The following is an 18,086-nucleotide window of genomic DNA, read 5'->3' as shown; positions in this document are numbered from 1 at the left end:
CATACGTATCTATCTGTTTTGTTGCATGTTTCTTTTATTCATGTTTTCATGCTTAAATTCCATTTAACTTGCAGTACTAATAATTACTGAGTTGAAATTCGATGCATAAGGTGCATAAGTTTAATGGACGATTGGAAGTACTTTTTATCAATAATAATAATAATAATAATTGGTTAATGTCTGTTTTCTTTATTTTTCTTACTTTCAAGTATTAACAGATAGTGTTTTGTTTTGTTGCCGTTATTGCAAGGCACCCTCATATTGCCCAGCACTTGTGAAGTAGCTCTTCTGACCTAGTGGGCGTGGTTTTTGCAGATCAGAGATATTGATTTGGAAGAGCTGAAATATGAACAATTGCCAAAGATTTTGGAACAACAAACTGCCAACAGTAGTCAGCTAAGTTTGCAGCAAAGCAGCCACATTTCACCATCACACGAACAACTACTGCCAATGCTTTGTAAATTGCTGAGCACTATTTATTGTTATCATTAATTATACATTAAATTTATGATGATTGTGAACGTGTACTTGATTTTAGCAACTGGTGAATCGAGAAATTTTTATCAACCACCTTCTTCTGCTGCCACTACCTCGTGGGAGAGCGAAGACGATTCCAAGTTATCGTTACATCGATCGTCTTCTGTTGGAAATTGTGACAAAATTGAAGAGACAAGGAAGAAATGGCAGCCTATTTGTGGACCAGAATACAACATTTTGGTATGGGCTTGTTGGATCTTTTTCTTAAATATTTATTTATTTATCATTGAAGGTTAGATTTGTATGTATATATCATTTTTATTACAAATTTTCAACAGAATTGTTAATTTTTCAGATTTGCAGTTAGAAATAATTATACCTCAAAGGTTTGTTTTACATCAACCACAGTCCAGTAATAATTCATTTCAGATGATTGTGTAGAATAAGATTAATAAATAACAATGAATAATAAAGATAATTTTAATTTTTTAGCATTTAAAATGTATCTGTTGCATTCTATGCAACAAAGCAAATGCTCAAATAATGTTGAGGATAGGAAAAGCAAAATAAAATATAAACACCAGAACAGAAGAACTCGCTTTGTTTTTATTTTCTTGTTCAAAGGTGTTCTTTTCAACTAATCAGTGCTTTTCCCATTATTCACAATATGCAGCGCCATGTGCTGTAGTTTATCAAATGCTAAATATTTTCGTAAATATTACACAACTTTTAATATCTGCGAATATACGTTTAGGTTGTTGAATTTGAGCGAAGTCAATGCGACGAAACTTTAGGCATTTCGCTAGAAGGAACCGTGGATATCGTAGGAAATTCAGAACAATGTCCACATCACTTTATCAAATCAATCAGCGAAGACAACGATTTGTGCTCATTGGCAGAACTGCTCAAACCTGGAGATGAACTGCTCGAAGTGAACGATGATGTTTTGTATGGGAAAAGTTACTGTGATGTACTGAATGTTCTACGCAATTTGGGAAAGCATGTCAGCATAGTTTGCGCTCGCCGACGTTCAGAATTTACAAAGCCGCAAGTTACGGTAAGTGGATTTTGAACTTGCATTTCAAGGTACTGTTAAAGTTACTCATTTAAGCAAGCTGGTATGGAATTGCTGGGCAGATTTGAAGATCAAGAAGATATGTCAGATAGCTGGTCAGAGAAACTGGACAAAGCGATCATTTGGTCACCTTATTCGGAACGGATAATGCTAGTCAAAGGCAGCGAAGGTCTTGGATTTACAATATTTGAGCACAAGGTGAACTTTTGCCTATAAATACAAAAATAGCGACAATTTTGCGAAAAGGCTATTTTTAGGCTTTTATAGACCGCGAAAGTACAGCAATTGTGGTGCATTCGCTTATTCCGAAGGGAGTAGCGCAAAAGAGTGGCCAAATTTTGCCTGGTGACCGGTTGCTATCAGTGAACGACATACCAATGACCAACCTAAGCTTGAAGAAAGCGATCAAAATTCTGAAGGCTACTCCAGTGGGTCCTGTTACGTTGGAAATTGCTCGACCGTTAACTCTTACCGGAGAAGTGACTGCTCATTTTGATTTCGAAAAACTTTATTTAAAATTATCATCCATTCATTCATTGCCTGCCTTTCAATGTTCGATGTTTACGACAGGTTGAAGATCTCTCCGAACCGTTAACAGATTACATCAGCAGCAGCCCTTGTATCGAAAAAGAAGAATATGACGAGGCATTTTTTCCACCTACTGCTTCCGCTTATGGTACAATAAAGGTAAAAAATTGATTTTTTTCAAATGTAGAATTGGAAATCTTTATGCAAATATCTTCTTATTTTTGTTTTTAATGTAATCTTAAATCCAGCATGTAAATAGTGTTATCAGAAAAATATTTAAAACTGCAGGTTAAAATTTATTGGTTAGGGAAAGGAAGATTTATAAAATCAAATGGATTTTATTCAATTGACAACTTGTGTGATAAAATAAACTCGACGTATCTGTCAATAATTGAAGAAAATGAGCAAATAAAAGCTAAACGATATTCTTTAATATATGTGATACGTTTAATGTTGTTCTAGTGTTATAACTCTACTCGAATGAGACTGATTAATCATTACATCTTTGGACAAGTTTATAATGTATGAATTAAGCCGAGTGTAATTGTTTGAAATCATTATCATTATTATTACTGTTATTATTATTATTATGTTTGCATATAGTAGAAGAGTAATTTTTTGAAATTGAAAAAAAACATCATAAATTAAATATCATTGAGTTGAATAATTTGTTAATTTTCCTCATCATTAAATAGTATTGAAATCAATATAACATTTTAAACGATCACTGTTGTCATTACAAATTGCATCATATATATACGTATGAATAATTTATACTTACGTAAATGAAGCACTCATTTTGGTTTTCAAACAGTTTAATTTTCTTTCTTCAATTTTATAATGTCCAGTCTGATAGATATTTTAGTTATGCTGAAAATGTCAAATTATTATCTTTTATCTTTTCAAGAGTATCTCGTCGACTGTTTGTTCTGTGGAAACGAACGCATCTTCAAGTTCAGCATCGTCAGTGAAATTGCAATGTTCAATTCCTGAATCGTTGACCAAAACTATAAGAATCAAAAAGAAGTTGTCCAGTTTCGGTTAGCAATTAATTACAAATTAACAATGCTAAATGTTTTGATTTTCCTATTCATAGGTGTGAAAGTAGAAGCTGCGCAGTACGGATCCGGCGGCTGTGTTGTCAAATCGATCGACAAATACAGTGCTGTGGATTTTGATGGTCATTTGAAAGTTGGCGACATGCTTTTAAGCGTCAACGGTCAAGATTTGAAGCACGCTTCCAGAGCTCAAGTGAAAGCAATCATGCGCCGGGTGAATTTGCTTACATCTGACATCAGGTGATTAACTCTTTTTCCCCTCTTACTTTTACGCAAATGTAAATCATGCTTACAGAAATTATTTTTTATCTTATTATACTGGAAACTTGTACGTTGGTGAACTTTCTCTTTCATTTTCATTTCCATCATTCATCAGTGTTCATTCTGAAAAAAGTTTTTTCATTGTTTCTGTTGACCAGGAAAATGGTGTTCATGTAATTTGATATGTAGAATGTGCGAAATTTTAAACTTGTTGAGTTGAAGAAAAGTGTTCTTAATCTGACTAGCAGGAGCAGGGCAGGTGAGCAAGTGGATGCATTCAAATGAAGCATCAAGAAGACAATTCAAATTTAGCTTGCACAATTTAATCTGTTATTGATACGTTTTGCAAGCAATTTATTAACAAATTTAATTATTAACTAGAGGTAAGCATTCGGTGAAATCGTATTTTATTATAATAATGATAATCGTATTGTTGATGAACACTGACTTTAAATTATTTAATATAATAATTTCTAAATTAAAAAGAATCTTTTATCATTTAAGATGTGATTTCAAGAAATAACTTATTACATTTGGCTTACAACATTCTGTACAATATATATGCTAGCATTTTTGTTCGAATTTTCCATTATTTAATTGTATTTATAAATTATTTTGGATTAGATATTGTTTTTATTTTTATTTTTTATTGCGATAAATAAATAATTGAGTTTGTATAATTTAGTTGACAATGAATAAATTTGTTTAAGGCAAATTCGAAAGTGAAATTATGAAAAAGAAACAACCGTTTTAGTAGTACAGAGCTTTCTTTCTATTCTCAAACTTTATTATTATTATTATTGCTATTTTGTTTTATTACTTTTTCGGTGAGGATTTCATATAGCAGCAAATGATGAATTTTTTTCCAACATAATTTCCAATGTCACAGATGGCAGTTGCAAATTGCTTTCATCTTTCAAATGCTGCTTCCTTTGTTTTAGCGTGAAATATGTGCCAGCGGAAAGCGTGAAAAAGTACGATTTTTATCAAAGAAGAATGAACCAACGAAGCAGTTGTTCCTCTTTGACAGGACTTTCGTTGAAGTAAGCATTTTTTTTCATCTAACTTTAGCTTTCCATCTCTGCGGAATTGATAAGCTTCTAGTACGATGTTAGCTTAATTTTGTGTGGAGAAAAAAAGAAATTATACGTTACACAAAAAAAAACAAACATGCATACATATATATATATATATATATATATATGTGTGTGTGTGTGTGTGTGTGTGTATGCTTGTATGCGCGCTCGCTGCTTGTCGAATCCTCAGCATAGGATTTACACTGATGCCAACAGCAGTTGTTGCGCATCGCGTGTATTTTTTCAACTTATCAACTGCAATGCAAGTCGGAAATTTTGAAACATTTTTTTAAATCCAGAAATTACAAAGCTTGTAATAATTCCATCTTCAGTTGTCCATTAATCATTGTGAGACGGATATTTGTTGCTTCAACTGCGTCTCTAATGAAAATAATTCTAAATCAGTTTATTCAGAAATTTGCGCATTATATAGGTAAAACATAAAAATGATTTCTGTTATATATATCTTATAATATCACAAAACTTCAAATTGTCTCATCGGAAATGGTGTATTGTAATGTAATTTTTGAATGTTGAATATATAGATGAATATATATTTTTTTATTCGGATATAAGTCTGTTCAGTTTTCGAGGGAATAGTTTTCATCTGCCAAGCAGCTGTTGAATAACAAATCATGCATGTGCAAGCTGCATAATGCAAAACTTTTTTAACATTTAAATTATCTTAATTGTGGTCAAAATCAATTATTTCTGAAATTCAACATGCAGTTGAAATGTTTTTTAAATTTGAATTAAAAGCTGATTTTGTTTCAAATTTCTTGTTGTACTGAAATACTGTTCTTTAACATTATAAATGATATTTTTATATTTTTAGGAAATTTCCCGAATATTACAGGTAAGATAAGCAAAGCATATTTTTAAAATTATTCTATTTGTGTAGCATTGTGGCAGAGGTATTTAATTGAAGTTAATGCACGAGTAGTTAGCTTTTTTGTAGTGGTTGCATAAATTGTTATTATTTTGGATTTACATTGTTTGAATTATGTGGATTTTACATTTTTACGATTTCCAATTGTTGCTCTCTTTATCCAAGTGTCCAAGTTTTATATCATATTTTGTGTTAAAAATTAAAATCCTTTCATTTCGTACTTTTTAAATATTTTACATTCTTGAAACTTTTGTCGATTTTTGTTATAATAACTTTTGATTTGTTGATTTATAAAAATGCATGCAAATGAACCATTCCATTATTACTTTATAGTTTTCATCGTATTTGTTTCGGTTAATTTGGTTCAAATAGTCCGTTCAAATTTTTGTTATAAAAAAGTTCAATAATATATTGGATTTTCATGTATAAAAATTTATGCGACGCTGAATTGTAGATCTCCATATTTGTCAAGCAAAAGTTTGGAATTGTCCGAAATAGCTGTATCAGAAAGTGGGATCAAGTCGGCAAATTCTTCACTTTCATTAGCAACGGCAATCAGTTGCCCAGTTACTTATCAAAGAGAATATTCATTTGGTGATAAAATAGACACTGCCAACGGTGAACAACTTTCTTCAACTGATCTGCAACTGACAACATCTGATGAACAACAAGATCCACAGAAATTGCCTTCGGTTGTGGAAAAAAGTTACCAAATTCCAATTTTATCCGATAAATTGGAAATTTTCAATTCAAATCTACCAAGCGATAGAAGTTTGTTGGAAAAAAACAAAACCAACAACGAACAACAATTGCCTTTTGTCGGTACAGGTATTGGAAGTAGTGAAGTTGCAGATGAAGCAACTGAACAGCAAAGCGAAGAAAATGTGCAAAATTTGGAAACACTGGACAATGATAAAAATAGATACGCTGAAAATCAGTCCGCTGAATTGGGCATTGCCAAACTGAAACCTGTAACCAAAATTGTCGAAATCCATCGCAACAAGGACCAATATCTGGGTATTAGCATAGTTGGCGGTAAAATTGAAATTATGCAAGGTGACAATGTTAAGCCGTTTGTAATTTCTGGTGTCTTTGTCAAAAGTGTCTTACCGAATAGTGCTGCTCAGAAGTGCAATCAAATTAAAATCGGTGACCGTATTCTTAGTGTGAGTTTCAATTGAGTTACATCCATACGTAGTTTTGGGGGAAGTATAATTTCATGCTTTTTATGTTATTTTTCAGGTGAACGGTATTAGCCTAATCAACCGGCCACATGAAGAGTGCGTCCATATTATTCGTCATGCAGAAAGTCCGGTGTTGCTCATCTTAGAGAGCTTCAGTTTTGCTTGGGTAATTGGCAGTTTTATTGTTTTCAGTTAATTAATTTCATCATATTGTTGGTTGATAATGATCATATTGATAAGTCACATACAATTTGAAAAGCAACTCTGCAAAAATAATACTTTGCAAGAGGTATATGAACCATTATGGTTTTATTGTTTTGAAAATTTAATTATCTTGATAAATAATATAAAATAATAATAATGACGACAACGAAAAATAATTTGCAATGCTGATTAATTTATTAATTTCAATTCAGTAATATAAGTGAAATACTAAAAGATGATGTTTTCAAATACGATGACATGTAATTGATTTTTTACTCACAAATGATACCAGTTGGTAATAATTCCAAAATTACGGTTAATATTTAAAAGTCTGAAAATAATGTCGGTGAAATTTAATATTGTCAAACTGCATTTCATTAATTTAATGGAAATGATGAATTTGTTTGTAAAATAAAGGATATTCTTTAATATATTTTACATTTCAGTTCAGAAATTCTGAAAGATCATCACAGTTTTTTAAATGTTACATTTTTGTAACATTTTTATTGAAATGAAATGTGATTTGCTTTATCAAACAATTCTTTTCATTATAATTATATTGATTGAGCATTCTTTATGTTACTTTGATGCCTTGTAATTTTGTTTTTCCATCAAGCGCGTGTAATGTGATTTTGTTGTAAAATGGAAAAGCGAATTGATCATATATATTATTTCAAGAAATTTAAAATGTAAACATTAAGCATGAAACAGATGAGTTTGGCTTGAATAATTGCATCGAGTAGAAATGAATAATTAGAAAAATATTTGCACAGTGAAAGGAGTTGGACTGATTTTCTTTTCGAGGATATTTTAAATAAAGCATCGATTCTTTGATTATTTCAAATTTTACAGCAACAATGCAGGATTAGAGGTTGTTGAACAATTGTGAAAAGTCATTCATTAGTGCAAATGTTTGATTTCGTATTGCTGCCATGATATGATAATAAATTGATCTGATGATGCATTGTTTACGTTCAGCTTACAATTTGAACATTGGAAAAGTTTGCATTGAACAATGATTTCAAAATCGACGGCATCGATTTAAATAATATCATGAAAAATTTTATTTCTTGTCTCGATTTTGCTGTTTCATTTAATTTTGTCGAATCGCTTTTATTTATTCTTTTTCCAAATTAGTTCAAAATCAAAAGGTTGCTATTACAGTATTTGTTTGTTAGTATTACTGAAAGTTTGAACACGTTCGTTTTTTTTATTCTTCAAATATTATAAAAAGCATTTTTAAACGCACGTTACTTCTGTGCAATTGATAATTTGCTTACCGATGAAAGTGATCAATTAGCATGGTATTCGTTTTCCATCACAACCGATTGTCAACCCCAACCACTCCTCCAATCTAATCAAACAGTATTTCATGAGCTGGAAATTTCTTCCATTAGTGAATTTACTGAGCAAACACTTTATTGGGGCAGTTATCGTTTTTTTTTAAGTTTTGGAAAAGTGATCTTTAAAAAGATATTAAAAAAGAAAAGAAATCGACTGACTACTGTTACTATATATCAACAGCTATTCAGTTCACATTTGCATGCATTGTTGTTTGATGGTATAAATACGTTTGCTAGTTGTGCTTTTTATTTTTTATCTTATTGGTGTTTATTGAATTCGGATCTTATTGCAGCCTCATTTGTCATCAACGTCTGAAAACGAGCCAAATGCACAAACTGGACAAACACAAGACAATCAAGCATATTCTTCAGAAGAGCCTGGTAGCCAAGAAAAGATGACGTCATCTTCGATTGATATTGACAATTGGAAAAATAGCAACAAGTCGTCGACTGGTTCACGTTGTTATGCAAGCATCGATTCTGAACAGAGATCACAACTTTCTACAGTACAGCATGTATTGGATAATTCACCGGATAACACGACGATGCCCGTTGATGATTTATGCAATGATGACAAAGCTCGACAACTGTCAACTAACGGCGAATGTATTGTGAAAGCACCTACAATGTCAGTTAAAGACGACCAGTTGTTGTTAGGTCTGTGCTTGTGTGTAAAGCTTGAAAATTTATTTATTCAGTCTACTTGGTTTTATTTTCATTTCTCTTTCTATTTTTATTAATTTTCATATTTTGTGAAGCTTCTCTTTCTTTCTGTTCACGTAGAAAAAAATTTTTTTTTTTTAATATCCAATAAATTCAACAATGAATATGAATTTGTAGACGACGAACTTTTGGAACGTTTCGGTGAATTGAACGGTGAATTGCATATAACTGAATTAAGAAAAGCTAACGACAATCGACTTGGACTTGCTTTGGTCGGTAACAAGGATCGGTCGAAAGTATCCGTACTTATTGCTGGTATTGATGATGAAAACAGTGCCGCTTTTCAAGCTTTTCGTCAAGGCAAACTGTCAATTGGTGACGAAATTTTGCAGGTCGGCTTGCTTAGTAGTTTTCCTCTTTTAAATTTTTCATTTTTTTCACTTTATCAAGTATTTTTTTCCCCACTTGCGTCAAACAGCTTTGTATAGTTTGTTCTGTCATCCATAACGCATGATTTTAAACGTTTCTTTTTTTTTCCGATTTCAGGTTGATGACGTGGTCATTCATGGTCGAAGCCATTTGAATGCTTCGTCGATTATTAAGAACCGACCGAGTTCAATTGTACGACTTGTTGTGCTTCGGTGAATTCGATTTCTATTTTTGTGTTAAACTTCAACTACAAATTGGCTATTAATAATAATTATGCATTTTTTTAGACGTCCCAACGGCGCGGCAGATTTAGCCATTGATCCTGCCAAGATGCAACCCAGTGGAGACGTTTTACGCAAAGTATCTGATCCACATGCTGAATTTTCCTTTTCTAAGCAATCTCAACACGAGGTAAGTAATTTTTTAAAACTGTTCAATTTTATTCAACTATATCGAGAGAATCATCAGGCAAGTTGTGTGAATATCATTTTACAAGATAAATGCGCTACTCCAGTCAACACAAAAGTTCATTTTATTTATTTATTTATTTATTTATTTATTGAACTTTTTTTCAATTCATTTTGTTCTTCTCTAGAAAATTCAAGTAATTTGTTTTATTCCAAATAACAAGTAAGAAGTAATAAAGTGATCAGTTTTTATATTATTAGTTAAAAAAAAATAAATTCTCCGAGCTAAAGTTGGAGCTAAAGCAGTTCATGGAATATTTGTTGGGATTGTTTTTTTCTTAATCGAAACCCCACTATTTGTTGTTTAGATGTAGATATATTTTACAACACTTACACGTACGTACGTGCTTTAGCAAAAATGATTTGTTAAAAATTGTCAAATTGCAGTTGTAGTTTTAAAATTGCTATTTGTTCATTTTCTAATCAATTTTAAATTAAGTAATATAATTTTCAAACTGAAATAAAATTTCTTGTAAAAGCTCTTTCTCCAACTAGACAAATTAACTAATATTCACGTTATTTTCACAGTGAAAATTTCATGTTTCACTCATTGAATGAAAACTGTATTTTCAATTTATTTATTCTTTGAATCAATCACATTTAAATTTTATAAAATTTATAAAAAATTTTAAATACGGCGAGTTACTTTTGCATACTGTTGAATGATAAACGATGCATTATTGATCACCGTTTGAACGTAGTAATGATGATGACGTGCCTCAGTACCGGCTGCTTTGTGTGAATTAAAATTGAAATCGTTTCAATAATATTACATCACTGGTATGTGTGTGTGTGTGTCTGCAATTGTGTTATATTCCTTAGCTAAATGTCAGCAAATGCTGCAATTCATGATTTTTAAATGAGTTTTTATTAGCCTATTTAAATATTGTTATTCTGCCTTCTTTTTTCAATTCTTATATTCTCTCAAACATATCATTTTATGAACATTCCAGCAATCAGTCAATCAATTAATCAAAAAATAGAACAGTTGCTTTGGATTTTTGTTTAATGTACATTTTATTAATTGTAATTTTAAATGCAATATTTTAATAGTCAATAAGCGTCAAATATTTTAACATCACATAGGGTAACTAACATTGATTAGAACATTGTAATCAGTTTACTATTAGGAAAGTGAAAAAAAAACTTCTGATGGACATTTCGATAAATGACAATGATTATTAGGAAAGATATACTACCAAAAGTCACAGAGTGATTGAAATGAGAGAGTAGAAAAAAAAATATTTTTGCATTGTTAATCATGAAATTGTATTTCGTTGGCTTGAAAAGTTCTTTTTCAGCACATCCTATATCTTATTATTTATGGTAGAAATTTTTCCAAAATATTTTATTGTCAAATTTCAAATTGTGAATTTCTTGTATGGTATGGTGCATTATAATAAATGATCTGGGAAGTATTACGCGTGGAGTTTTTGGAGAATTTTCTTTTTTCTATGCTAATCAGTTTTATATAATTTTATATACTATCAATGGATCGTCTGGATGGAATATGATGAAATTTATTAAATGTTAAATTCAATCAAACCCAGTCTGCGTAATTTAAATAATTTGATAATAGTAATGCATATTGAAGAGTGTGAATGAGAAACGTAAAAGAAATTGTGTGACAACACGCATACCGGCAAATGAAAATGCATCAGCAATTGAAAAGATCCTCTCTTGAACAGCTGATTGCAACTGAAGTTTAATGAAATTTAATAGCCCAATCTGGATAGCTTAGAAATTTCTGTATTGATTTGTCGTAAAATATTCAATTGCATTACAAGGCAGGCATGTTCTGTGTTTCAAACTTTGCCTTTCTACTCAAAAGCTGCACTGTTAATTTCCATTTTTACACACAATCAGAACCGTTCACGTGTAGGTATTATTTGTCAGTCGTTGGCTGTTCGTTTATCATTTTGTTGTATTCTTTGCAATTTTGAAATAAATATTCATGCAACATCTTTTTCTCATATTGTTTAACGTTGTTCTGTTAGTTTTTCTTTCTTTTTGACTGTCTGTTTAATTTAAAATTCTTGGATAGGATTTTTCTTCTATCAGAAAATAACAGAAGATCAATAAAGCAAAATTATTCCTACAATGGAAGCAGTTCAAAGTAAATACCTTTGGGTTTTGTATTTGTTGTGAATTTTAAATGATTCTTTTGTAAATTTTTTTGTATATTGTTCGACTGAAATGTTTAACATTTGCATCACATTCACAAAATGAGCATTTGAACAATGAACTAAACTGAACAACTGACGTTTCTGCGCCTGATTTTTGTTTATTATTACAGCGATTATTATTACAACTTTGCGGAGATTTTGAAAGTACACAGACCCAGGCGCTTGCTGCGTTTGCAAGCAAGTAACGACCGAAGGAAACATTTTTATAAATAATATAAATAATTTTCTGTCATGCGCATGGTTTATCCCACACACACACACACACGCATGCATAAACATTTATTTATTTATTTATTTAAATGTTACTAACCTTTATAGCGTTACATTTAATTTAAAATTGAATTGCTTCCTTTTTCCTTTTAGCAGAAATGCATAAATTGAATGAAAATTCAATAAGATTTTATTTAGTAGTAGTTCTGACCATAGAAAGTCGAGATATTTTCAAGTAGTAGTAGTAGTAGTAGTAGTAGTAGTAGTAGTAGTAGGATTGAGTAAAGATGATCGTCAGGACGTCATGAATTGTGTTGAATGTTGTAATTGTTCTTCACAATGATTGATTTTCTGCTGTGATTTCTTCTGCTTCTTTTATTAAATTCAAATTATTTTAGGACACGTCACCTGCAGCCATTACGATGGACGCTGAAACTTCAACGCACACGACTTTCGCTTGTGATCATCATTCCAAATATGCTCGCACAACTGATGTAAAACCAATCGCAGAAAAAACTGACGTCAGCGAGCAGATTTCCAAAACGGGATCCACTACTGTGGCAGGTAAGCTTCGCTGCTTTTATTTTACTGCGCTTTTCAGCCGTTTTTTCTTTTTGCAAACAATTTTTATAAGTCATATGTGTATAAGCAATTTCATTTGTGCTTTTTGTATAAACAATGTATTTTGCACATCAGTTGATACAAATTTCAATTTATAAATTAATTTTACATTCTTGGTTCTATAAAACTAAATAATCAGTGTGCATGCAATGTTCATTGCTTGTAGTTTATTGCAAACTTTTCTACCAAATGCAGTGCGTAACAGTATTATCAGTCTTGGCTGGACTGGAAAAGAAGCAGCAGAACATAAGCAAATAAAAATCTGTGATAGAAATATTCGATATCAATTCCACTGAGCAGCTAATTTTGCATATTTTAATAATAATATTGACGTCAAACAGTATGATAGCTTTTGTCGATCATGTGAAGTAACTAAGTTGGAATTAAGATTTTACATGTTAATTTATTCCACTTGCATTGAGTACGAAAATACAAAACTGTATTTTCAGGTGATTTTATTTATTTATATTTTTTTGTAGCACAGTCTACGAAATCGTTGAAAAGTGCATCTAATCCAGCTACAGATTCAATAGTGCAAGGATGTGAAACTCTGATTGAAATTGACAAATCTGGAAAAGGTCTTGGTTTAAGTTTAGTCGGCGGTTCTGACACCATCCTTGGCAGTATTGTTGTTCATGAAATATACCCAGATGGTGCAGCAGCAATGGACGGGAGATTAGCAGCAGGAGACCAAATTCTTGAGGTTGCAAGCACTGTTGATCATTTACCATTTTTATACGATGAAAATGTTACTCTTACACTGGTGGATTTTTAGGTTAACGGACGTTCTATTCGTGATGCAGCGCACGAAGTTGCCATTAATTTGCTTAGACAAACGCCTTCCAAAGTTCGGCTTCTTGTTCATCGTGATCCCAAGATGAAAATTAATTTGCTTGATCCTACAAACATTTACGACATCTTTGAAGTGGAGCTAAATAAAAAACCTGGGAAAGGTCTTGGTCTTAGCATTGTTGGCCGAAAACATGAACCTGGCATTTTTATTGCAGAAGTGGTAGGTTATTAAAATAAATATATATATACATATGTATATTAAAATTAAAATGTCCAGTGCGTCCGCATTTAGCAAATTTAGATTTATAAAAGTCTAGATTTTTAAAAGTTGTGGCATTGTTATTGTTGAACATTCATTATTCACCAATGTGTAATATATAGGATTATTAAATTAATAATTATTTTTACTGATAATTTTAGTTGTCATTTATTATATAGTTGAGTAAATTTAACATCTTGTAAATCACGTCGATTGTAGCTTTTATAGGCCAATATCATAAAATTGTATTGAGTTATATGTAAATATTTATGGTATTATTCAGTCATATTGATATTTACTGTAAAACAACTTAAAGCATTTATATTAAGATAAAGAATATTGCTTTTCAGATGAAAGGAGGTATAGCTGAATCTAGTGGGCGATTATTTCAAGGCGATCAATTGCTAGCCGTCAATGGCAAAGATTTGACAGCGTCTTATCAAGAAGAAGCTGCGACCTTGTTGAAAGTACATGCAATATAAATTTCACTTAATGATAGATAGATAACAGTATCAAATGTGAAACGTGAAAGTTGAAAATTGTTTGATTCAAATATTTGGTTCTTTTTCCTTTTTTTTTGCTTAACTGTCTGTTGCTGCTTTAGACTGCTACTGGCATCGTAAAACTGAAGATAGGAAGAATAAAAGTTACATCTTCCAGGCCAAAAAGTGCAGCTGCCGCTTTGTCAGCTGCAAGTGACTCCTCAGCACAACCGGTAGCAGTGCATTTGATTGTATTTTTTACTGAACAATTTTTCATCGCAGGCATTATTAAACTGCATGAAAATATCTCCTGAACCAAGCAGACGATTCACTACTCATGGTGGTCGCAAGGATAAGGGCCGTTTTGAAGCAAGTATGAAAACTGAAGGTAGAAGCAAATCCCTCAGTCCACGAGAAGAATCCAATAAAAAATCTTGCTTCTATAGAATTTCAAGGCACTCGTTCAAATTCGACAGAAGTATGTCATTTCGCTCGAAAGCATTGTTAAAATTTAGAGGCTTTTGCAAACAAATCATTTTCTTAATGTAAAATATTTCACAATAGCCGCACTTTCAAATGGCACTGATTTATTTTGCGCTTCTTCTCACATGATCGATAATTTAGACAGGAAAACACAAATTGCAGATACGGATGACAACAATTACGACATCATTGAAGTTCAGCTAACAAAAAATTCAAACCAACCTTGGGGAATGGGCGTTGGTAAGAGACCCAAAGGAATCCTGATTACATCGGTACAGCCGAATTCGCTCGTAGACGGAAAGCTTCATGTACACATATTAAGCTGTCAATCAGCAATATGCGTTTTATTTTTTTTACCGAATATCAATGTTTTCAGCTCGGTGATCGCATTCTGGCTGTTAATTATCAACCAGTGCTTGATCAAGCATCGGCAGTTAATTTCATCAGAGAAGCTGGCTGCCAGGTTTTGCTCCGTGTTGCTCGGCAACGAATTTAATCCATCCTAAAGACATGACAGCCAGTTTTCCTACTTATTGCACACGGGAAGCTACTGGACACTTTGCTGCTTTTTCTGGTCAGCAGTTTTAGCTCAGTTTTTGAAACACAAGCTATTATCTTACTTCGACCCTGTACACTCAGCATCACATGTGCAAGACGTGTTAATAGTTTCCCATTATTGTTGCACTGATGTTTTGCGTTATATTTAGTAGTGCGGAACCTTCCTATACAAAGTTGGAAATGGTGCAAAAAAAAAGAACGAGCTGTCATTTCAGTCAAAATGCACATGGTCAATATATTAACAATTACTATGATTATTATTACGATTATTATTATTATTATTATTATTATTATTATTATTATTATTATTATTATTATTATTATTATTATCATTATTATAATTGCAGTTACTATTCCAGTAAAAATGCGAAGACGAAGTGTCACAAAATTCAAAATTATGAAGTGAAAAAATGGAATAATACATCACATTTGTTATCAAAACATCATTTTGAATAAACACCATTTCTAAATAGCAACAGACCAATAAAATTGCTTAAACAAGAATTGTGAAAATAAAACTCATATAAAAAGTGAAAGCAAATCAGGTATAATTGAAAAAGAAATAAAGATACATACAAATACGCACAGTAATAAAATTGTTATAGTTTTATATTGATAAAAGATAGTGTTTTGTAGAATTGCAACGCAAACGACCCAGTAGTTGTGGAATATATGGCCTTTGAAGTTGGCATATTGCCTATCTTTATACAACGGTATGCTTCCCAATGTTTAGTGCATATCTCGAGAACTGTGCAGCCAGGAACGTCGGGAAGATGTTTATTTTACTCCGGAAAGCATTTCCGATCTACCGATGCCCATAAAGTCCATTTTTGGAGGAAAATGTTTTTCCTGAAAACTGCAAAATTTCATGAGCTATAGACTTGGTTGTTTTTGCGAAAATCGGCAAAAAAATTGTTTTCCAAATTTGGACTTTTTTTGATTGTTATAGTTTCATATTAAAAAAAAGTTTCAGTTTAAGAGTTTCAATCCAAACTAACCAGCAGGTATGGAATAAATGGGTTCCAAGTTTCAAGTACAGCGGAAATTAATACGTAGGAAAGTTGGCCATCAGTAACTCTCTTTCAACCGAAGAAGCGGCTGCCAAATTCTGCACATCAAACATTTTTGACACGGAATCTGTTAGATATTTACTAATATATCGTTTTTTACGATTAATAGAATTAAATTTTTGATATTATAGCTGTGAAATAATCATTATTTCCGGCGAAACAAAACGTAAGCGTTTTCAGTGTTTACGTTGCTAAAAAGTAAACAATTCATAGAATGCGGACCCTATTAGCATCTTTTTCAATTACCAAGCTTCCCATTTATACCAAATTTGCGGCTATTTGAATTCACTTTCGCTAATTAAAAACGATGCAATGCTGATTTCCATAATTAGTATAATATGTAGTCGCCCAGGGTCAACTTTCATTACAAATGTTATGAAATTACATAAATTCACAATTCATTTCTAACTTTTGGGCTCATGCATGGCATTCATCTATTCGAATCTTCAGAAGTATCCGGCAGTTTGAACGCTGAAACTCATTCCACGCTTTTCAGAAATTACGGCATATTGTAAAATAATTTTATGATCAGTGCAAGCAATTGTGTGCCAGTTATAGGTATGTAAATTTCAAAAAGCTGCAATTGATGATGTATTGAGAAATTTGATAAAGTTTCCGGTTTGAGCATTTAAAATTTATATTCATTTTCAATTTCTATTTGTATTTAATATTCAATTTATATTCATATTGAAAACATATCGCTTTCTAATGAGAAAATCTTGAAAAATTCTAATCTGTGAATTTTAATAATACAATAATATTCAGTGAACAAAGATTTTTAATTTTGAAAGTTCCTGTATCTTCAATGAAAATCAGGAACAATTCTTATTAAAATAAATTGCTTTTTACAGGTGAAAACATTGGTAGTTTCGTTGTTAAAATTAATGACACCATTCCGTATGCACATTCATTTAACTTTCATTTTTAATTTCTTTTATTTCGATTTGACAAAATCTTTTTCTAAGTTACTCGGTTTTTAGTATTTATCAAGAAATACGCAATCATGAGCGTTTCGGAGAATTTTATAGTATTTAGCGAATAATACTCTACGGACAAAAATTAACTTCCTTAATTTTAAGAGAGAAAAACTTTTTTCAAAAATTGCAAATTTTCATGGGCTATATAGAGCTGCTTGTTTTTGCGAAAATCGGCGAAAATTCTGTTTTCAAAATTTAGACATTTTTGATTGCTATACATTTATAATGATGAAAGATAGTGCTTTGGAGAGTTTAACTTTAAACTGCACGGCAGATTTGAAATATGAGGGTTCTAAACATGAAGGTCGGCGTATTTAATACATAGGGAAGCCGCCCATCAATAACTGTCTTCCAACGGCCGGAATGACCGCCAATTTCTGCACATGAAACATTTTAGGCATCAAACCTGTTAGATTTTCACTAATGTATATTTTTTTTCGATCAATTGAATTAAATTTACAAAATTACTGCTGCTAAGTAAATCACTAAATTGCCGCGAATCAAAAACGAAAGCATTTATAATTGTTTAACTTTTGCCTGGGAAAAGTAAAATATTTCCCATTTGCATCCCAATTTCCGTTTTACCCATCTTTTGTCATTTCATTAAAGTTTCACTGATGTATTTCCCACATGTGTGGCTATTTTGAAATTTATTTTTCGCGCAGTGAAAACGATGCAATGCTGATTTGCATAATTAGTAGAAATACGTAGTCGCCCAGGGTTAGCCATCATTACAATGTATGAGATTAATAATTCACATATATATCAAATTATTGGGCAACTGCCATGGTATT

The 18,086-nt window shown here is 31.6% G+C and overlaps 2 protein-coding genes across 2 annotated transcripts; both read left to right on the top strand.

Annotated features, from left to right (window-relative positions):
* Positions 1 to 510: 510 nt before the first annotated feature.
* Positions 511 to 15,183, top strand: Tsp_08191 (putative PDZ domain protein). The gene is made up of 24 exons (XM_003373552.1): positions 511 to 769; positions 841 to 863; positions 1,232 to 1,534; positions 1,589 to 1,750; positions 1,810 to 2,031; positions 2,123 to 2,239; positions 2,929 to 3,043; positions 3,177 to 3,378; positions 3,434 to 3,572; positions 4,341 to 4,442; positions 4,808 to 4,908; positions 5,311 to 5,331; positions 5,819 to 6,530; positions 6,607 to 6,714; positions 8,389 to 8,752; positions 8,936 to 9,150; positions 9,305 to 9,399; positions 9,475 to 9,598; positions 12,449 to 12,614; positions 13,190 to 13,434; positions 14,073 to 14,189; positions 14,487 to 14,682; positions 14,850 to 14,995; positions 15,064 to 15,183. Exons 1-24 carry the CDS (start codon positions 511 to 513, stop codon positions 15,181 to 15,183), a joined length of 4,374 nt encoding a protein of 1,457 aa, XP_003373600.1.
* A 734-nt stretch (positions 15,184 to 15,917) lies between these two features.
* Positions 15,918 to 16,510, top strand: Tsp_08190 (protein arginine N-methyltransferase 5). The gene is made up of 4 exons (XM_003373551.1): positions 15,918 to 16,087; positions 16,219 to 16,249; positions 16,302 to 16,384; positions 16,447 to 16,510. Exons 1-4 carry the CDS (start codon positions 15,918 to 15,920, stop codon positions 16,508 to 16,510), a joined length of 348 nt encoding a protein of 115 aa, XP_003373599.1.
* The last annotated feature ends 1,576 nt before the right edge of the window (positions 16,511 to 18,086 follow it).

Source organism: Trichinella spiralis (genome assembly GCF_000181795.1).
Source record: "Trichinella spiralis strain ISS 195 chromosome Unknown Scfld6, whole genome shotgun sequence".
Classification (NCBI taxonomy): Eukaryota; Metazoa; Nematoda; class Enoplea; order Trichinellida; family Trichinellidae; genus Trichinella; species Trichinella spiralis.
Note: the sequence above shows the minus strand (reverse complement) of the source record. Positions and strands in the feature narration are given on the sequence as shown.

What these genes read in the sequence shown, in the direction of transcription:
- Tsp_08191 (XM_003373552.1), top strand. Translation starts at nt 511, where the DNA reads ATGATTGTGAACGTGTACTTGATTTTAGCAACTGGTGAATCGAGAAAT. An exon ending in TTACAATATTTGAGCACAAG is followed by an intron (nt 1,751 to 1,809) that starts GTGAACTTTTGC and finishes GGCTATTTTTAG; the next exon opens with GCTTTTATAGACCGCGAAAG. An exon ending in TTGCTTACATCTGACATCAG is followed by an intron (nt 3,379 to 3,433) that starts GTGATTAACTCT and finishes TCATGCTTACAG; the next exon opens with AAATTATTTTTTATCTTATT.
- Tsp_08190 (XM_003373551.1), top strand. Translation starts at nt 15,918, where the DNA reads ATGGCCTTTGAAGTTGGCATATTGCCTATCTTTATACAACGGTATGCT. An exon ending in CAATCCAAACTAACCAGCAG is followed by an intron (nt 16,250 to 16,301) that starts GTATGGAATAAA and finishes ATTAATACGTAG; the next exon opens with GAAAGTTGGCCATCAGTAAC. An exon ending in ACATTTTTGACACGGAATCT is followed by an intron (nt 16,385 to 16,446) that starts GTTAGATATTTA and finishes TTGATATTATAG; the next exon opens with CTGTGAAATAATCATTATTT.